The following is a 5,771-nucleotide window of genomic DNA, read 5'->3' as shown; positions in this document are numbered from 1 at the left end:
GCGCGCCTCGTTTTATAGCGCGCGCTGGAAGCGGCGCGTCAGATTTAATCCATAGGATGGCGTAGAAGGTTGCGCACCGCAAATAATTTAGCGCACCTGCTAGAGCTTCGCGTGTCCGCTCCCACGCTGTATTTTGGTAGGTTTTTTAGCACGCGTATTTTGGCACGTCTGTTGCAGATGCTCTAACCAGCCTGTAGAGGCTGGCTAGCTGTGTCCTTTTTCGGGGTGGTTATTTCGGTAATTTGTCCTGTTTCTCTCAATGGCGGCCCAGCAGTACATATACACACACTGCGCTGCTAGAAAGATAACTCAGACAGACTCACACTCCTCCGCTCTCATCTGCTCTCCTCTGCTCTGCCATCTCTGCTGCATCCCAACTCCTCCGGCCATTGCCGCACCCACAGAACCCTCACGCCCCGCCGCAATTCCCGCGGCCCGCGGCCATGCAATCGCGGTATAACAATTCGCTCTGGATGCAGGAAGAAGCTGGCCAAGAACAGGGCCTCGGCCACCAGCAACCGGCGGCGACCGGGATGCTGCCGATGATGGGGCACGAGACGGGTCCCCACCGTGACCAGCACCTCCTGGCTATGGGCTCGGTGGGAGGTGGGGATTTCCGCGCTCCGGCGATGCTTGATGAGGACTGGTACTTCGACGCCGGCGCGCAAGCGGGTGGCGACGCCGCCGCGCGCGGGTCCATGGCCATTGTGCCGGCGTCCATGGGAGCATCGGGTTCCGACCCCGGCTTCGGTGCAGGCTCGCAGATGTTCCCGCTCCTCAACCTAGGAGGCACCGGACCGTTCGACATCTCTGGATTCGGCCTTGGCCGCTCCGGAAATGTTGGCGGCGATTTCGCGGCGTTTCTTGGCGCCGGGAAAGCTTCGAACACCGCCCCGGTTTCCCTGCTGACGCATGGGAACACAGGATTCCTTGGCTCCTTCGGTGGCTTCGGCCTCGCACCGCCACAAATGACGGAGTTCGGTGGCCTCGCCGGTTTCGACTTGTTCGACACCGGCGCAGGGGACGGGAGCGGCTCCTCCTCGGAGGCGCCTGCTGCTCCGGCGTGCTTGACCGCTCCCTTCTCCGGGCGCGGGAACGCGGCTGTTTTGCAGCCGCTGGAGACCTTCCCGCCGGTGGGCGCGCAGCCGACGCTCTTCCAGAAACGCGCGCTCCGGCGTAATGCCGGCGAAGAGGACGACGAGAAGAAGCGTATGGTGGTGTCGGCCGGGAGTGGCTTGTCCGCTGGGCGTGACACACTACTCGACGACGTCGATGAGGACGTCGTGAGCATTGACGCGTCCGGAATGAATTACGACTCGGAGCCGGAGGACGGGAGGGGCGTCGAGGAGAGCGCCAGGAAGGAATCGAACGCCAACAGCACGGTGACCGTCGGCGGCGGCACGGCGGAAGGGAAGGGGAAGAGGAAGGGAATGCCGGCCAAGAACCTCATGGCGGAGCGCCGTCGTCGCAAGAAGCTCAATGACCGGCTCTACATGCTCCGGTCTGTCGTGCCCAAGATCAGCAAGGTGAGAAATTCTTCCTCGCCACCTGTATCAGAGTATATACGGAGTAGAATTTAACAGTACTGCAGTACTATTTCTTGCCTGTGCTTGGGTTTAGCGGGTTGTGGCAATTTTGAAACATCCATACCAAGGATTGAAATGACTACATCGCCTAATAGTGATGAATTGTGTGTGCTTGCTTGTCTTAAAGGGTGGAAAGATGAAAATCTGGAGTTAGCATCTAGCATGGCTAGTTGAAATCAGCGTTAAATGATATATTAGTTTTGTTTTCAATTGCATTTGGACTTGTAAACTTGAGTATAGGTTCCGTTGTACTGTTTGTCAAAGTCGATTACTGCATCTCAGATGCAATTCTACATGTAGATTGCAGATCAGTACAGTCTTTGAAACGTTGGTGTCCCATGTACAGAAACTGTAGCTCCTAGTTTGTTGTTTGGCCATACACGCCCATTAGAGGACCACATCTTCAGTTTACCTTCAACTCATGTTATCTCTAAAGGACTAGATCTTACTTACTTAGGCATGACTTTAATTCTACTCCTTTAGAGATAAAGTCATGCTTAAGTAAGGAAGATCTACCGTATGAATTCCTATTTCTTGGAGGAATTAATTATTTTAATTTGGTCATTATTTTTTTGCTTGACATACGGATTCCTAATTATGGGACTAATTAAATCAGCATACTAGTATTAGCAGAAAAAACAGCATACTAGTTAAATTCAATCGCGGTGCTTGCGTTGTGCTAAAAGTAAATCACTCTTCCCGTAAAAAAAATGTAAATCACTGTCGCTCAAATTGGTATCATAGTTGTTGACAGAAGGGTTGTAAATACTAAATAGTTACATAATAAAATTAATGCCCTATATAACAACTATTTCATAGGAGCAAGTACTCATGTAGAGTTGTGGACGCACACCAGTTTCATGAATTTGTTATATCAGCATACATTTTAACCTTTTTAAATTGTTGGCAGAGTCCTTGGTCTGTCCAGTTTTGTGATTTAGTATCAATACAACCCCAGCTCTTTTATTTAGCTTCTACTGATGCTATCTCTATCTATATGGTATGGCCATAAGTTTAACTCTTTTTCATGAAAAAATAGTTTTCACTTTTCATGAAGGCTACAGAATTTACGTTTCTCGTAGTTAATAATTACCATAATTTTATTTCGTTGTCGTTGTTTCTTATAGGAGTCAATGAGATTGTTGTCCATGAGTTGTACTAAGGACAAATTTTCTGTCTTTTTCTACTACATATTATTCAGTTTTTAGTCAATTGCCAGTGGTGTAGACAGTTGTTGCAAAAAAAAAGAGTTATAAATTGTGATTACTGCAGTACGTTTGCGCCCTCATAAAAATGCAAATAAAACTATTGGAGCTACTATCATGAGGCACTTCAAAAGACATCAATGATTCATTTATAGAGGACCCCATTTATAATAATAATATAAATATATCTCCTTGAACACTACTGTTGTATAGTTCCAAAAGGAGCCTTTTACTTCGTGTCACGTAAAAAAATATGCACGAGTTTTTGTGAGCCGAAAAAGAGCATGAATCATGGTGTGCTTATCTCACTATGTGTGCACAATTAACCAATTATCCTTTGTGTCATGACTGGGAGACTGGCTAATGACCTGATTTGTATGGTTGTCTTTGATAGATGGACAGGGCTTCGATTCTTGGTGATGCAATCGAGTACCTGAAGGAGCTCCTACAAAAGATCAATGATCTTCAGAATGAGCTAGAGGCATCTCCCTCCACATCCTCACTGCCTCCAACACCCACAAGCTTCCACCCTCTGACTCCTACACTACCCACACTGCCATCCCGTGTGAAGGAAGAGCTTTGCCCGAGTGCACTGCCAAGCCCTACTGGTCAGCAACCAAGTGTAAGTATCTCTGAATTTCATTTAAGCAGTATGTTTCTTCAGATGAGCTAAATCTGATGCATATCACTTGTGTTCTTTTTTTGTCTGATAAAGGTTGAGGTTAGGCTTCGTGAAGGTCGTGTCGTCAACATCCACATGTTATGCGCTCGCAGGCCTGGTCTTCTGCTATCTGCCATGAAGGCAATCGAATCCCTCGGTCTGGATGTGCAGCAAGCTGTGATCAGTTGCTTCAATGGCTTTGCCTTGGATGTTTTCAAGGCCGAGGTAATGTACAGGTCTACTGCCAAGTTTTTCAGAGAGTGAAAAGTAATACAGTCAGCTGTAGTTCACGATTACTCACTCGTCTTTTGTTTTTCACATCAGCAATGCAATGATGGCCCTGGTCTTCAGCCAGAGGAAATCAAGGCAGTTCTCTTGCAATCTGCCGGGTTCCATCCCGTGATCTAGGGCTGGAGAGCCCAATCAACAACTGCAAAGAAAAGAAACAGTATAGCTAAGGAATAGAAGCACCTTCATCTTCTGAAACCTGATCAGGATCGAGTTTCCTGAACCAGTTTATCCGCCAGCTTTTACTTTACAGTCCAAAATAATCTCAGTAATCTGTTATTAGTTCCTAACATTGTGTTAAAAAGCTTATTCCTGTTTTTTTACCTTAGTACCTTTCCCTGCATGCTCTGTTTCGAATTTTGTAACAAGGAATTGCATGGATTAAAGCTTAAAACATTTTCGGATGTTTTTTTTTTCGGAATGGGCCTCTGCGCACAGAACATTGTTATTTAGCCTATTTTACATAGCCTTACGAAGAAAATATAAAGATAAACAGGAAACCACCAGTTCATACGCTATCGTATCTCAGGGAAAATCCAAATTTCTACTCACCTTCAACATCTACAAGTTTGCAAGCTTGATAGACGAGGTGGCTAATTCTGGTGTGTGTGCCCTAACTTCACACTTACGCACATCTTCTTAACATCGGAGGCACATCTTCTTAACATTGGAGGCACATCTTCTTAACACCGGAGGCCTCACCAAACCGCTTAACGGCTAGCCGAGAGCACAAACCGGTACTACGGACCACCGCGCACCGTTGCACACGTTCTATAACTATAAGTCGATGCCGTCTTTTTCTGCCGATCATCTTCATTACAAGGATCAAGGCATTGACTTTGCCTGGCCCGCTGTCAACGTCACCACGATCCAAAAAAGCATCATTTCCCTTCGCACATCTATCAACATGCAGCGTCATGCCGCCGAGACCCGTTTCCGTCGACGCGGTAGAAGCAACGCCCCTCCACACCCCCTGAACCAGAAGTTGCTCCAAAACCATGCCACCAACAGGAAGAACGACGCTGAGCATCGCAATATTTCAATTCAAGAGACCTAGATCTAAGGTTTCCTCGAAACACCCCGAGCTGTTTTCCGAATGGTAATAACACCAAAGCGTCACCATCATCCACTGGTTTTCACTGGCAGTCATATCTCCATCCTAGCCGCTAGCAGCCACCAACGGGTTAGATTGTGCCGGACAATGCCAACATGTTCGGACTATGTCTTTTAGTTACCATTAGAGCATCTCCAGCCGCGTCCCCCAAAAGCGTCATCTAAACGGATGTGTTTTCTTCGTGCCAAGTTTAGGGGACGTCGCCCCCCAGCCGAGTCTCCCAAACGCCGCCTCCAAACTTTTTTTAACATTAAAATACTCATTTTTATTTGTTTTTGTTTGCATTTTATTTAAATAGAGAAAAAAACATTTCACAAACTAATACATAATTGGGAACATGTTTACACAACCCAAGACATAGTTTGGAACACAGTTTTCACAAGCTAATACATAGTTTGAACCATGGTTGACACAAATTAAAACATTGGAAAATGAGGAAACTCTGCCAAGAAAGAACACTCTCATGCACTCCCAGCCACCTAAACCGGTAGCAGTCACAAGCAGCCTCCCGCAGATGCAGCGAGGGCGGCTTGTTGCCGGCGATGAAGTCGGCGAACTTGTCTGCCAGCCTCTGGATGCCGAGTGGGTCGCTCTTGAGGAAGACGACGAACTCGGATAGCACTTCATGTTCTTCATGCAGGTCTGACGATGAATACGACGACGGCGACCGTGCAGCTCTGCTGCGGCCACGACTACGGCCTCAGCCTTTGCCTCTACCAGCCATGGCGTTAACTCTTGAGATGGTGGCAGCTAGGGTTGGGAAGAGAGACGCTAGGGTTTGTGTGTGAGTGACGATAAGAGAGCTCCCCTTTTTATAGGCCAGAGGGAGGTGGGGGAGGATGACGCTCATTAACACCGGCACGCAGAGCTAGGCGCAACAAGACGCTTCGCTGCGCCTCTTCAGGAACTGCACCGTC

At 47.7% G+C, this 5,771-nt stretch overlaps 1 protein-coding gene across 1 annotated transcript; it reads left to right on the top strand.

Annotated features, from left to right (window-relative positions):
• Positions 1–370: 370 nt before the first annotated feature.
• LOC124700946 (transcription factor ICE1-like) lies at positions 371–4,132 on the top strand. The gene is made up of 4 exons (XM_047233012.1): positions 371–1,526; positions 3,186–3,413; positions 3,507–3,677; positions 3,777–4,132. Exons 1-4 carry the CDS (start codon positions 444–446, stop codon positions 3,858–3,860), a joined length of 1,566 nt encoding a protein of 521 aa, XP_047088968.1. The 5' UTR covers positions 371–443; the 3' UTR covers positions 3,861–4,132.
• The last annotated feature ends 1,639 nt before the right edge of the window (positions 4,133–5,771 follow it).

The sequence above is a fragment of the Lolium rigidum genome, chromosome 3 (genome assembly GCF_022539505.1).
Source record: "Lolium rigidum isolate FL_2022 chromosome 3, APGP_CSIRO_Lrig_0.1, whole genome shotgun sequence".
Lineage (NCBI taxonomy): Eukaryota > Viridiplantae > Streptophyta > Magnoliopsida > Poales > Poaceae > Lolium > Lolium rigidum.
The sequence above is the reverse complement of the archived record's forward strand: the minus strand, read 5'-3'. Positions and strand labels throughout refer to the sequence as shown.

Excerpts from the sequence above, each read along its gene's own strand:
- LOC124700946 (XM_047233012.1), top strand. The coding sequence starts at position 444 with ATGCAATCGCGGTATAACAATTCGCTCTGGATGCAGGAAGAAGCTGGC. Across the intron at positions 3,414-3,506 it reads CTACTGGTCAGCAACCAAGT|GTTGAGGTTAGGCTTCGTGA; the intron begins GTAAGTATCTCT and ends TGTCTGATAAAG. Across the intron at positions 3,678-3,776 it reads TGGATGTTTTCAAGGCCGAG|CAATGCAATGATGGCCCTGG; the intron begins GTAATGTACAGG and ends TTTTCACATCAG.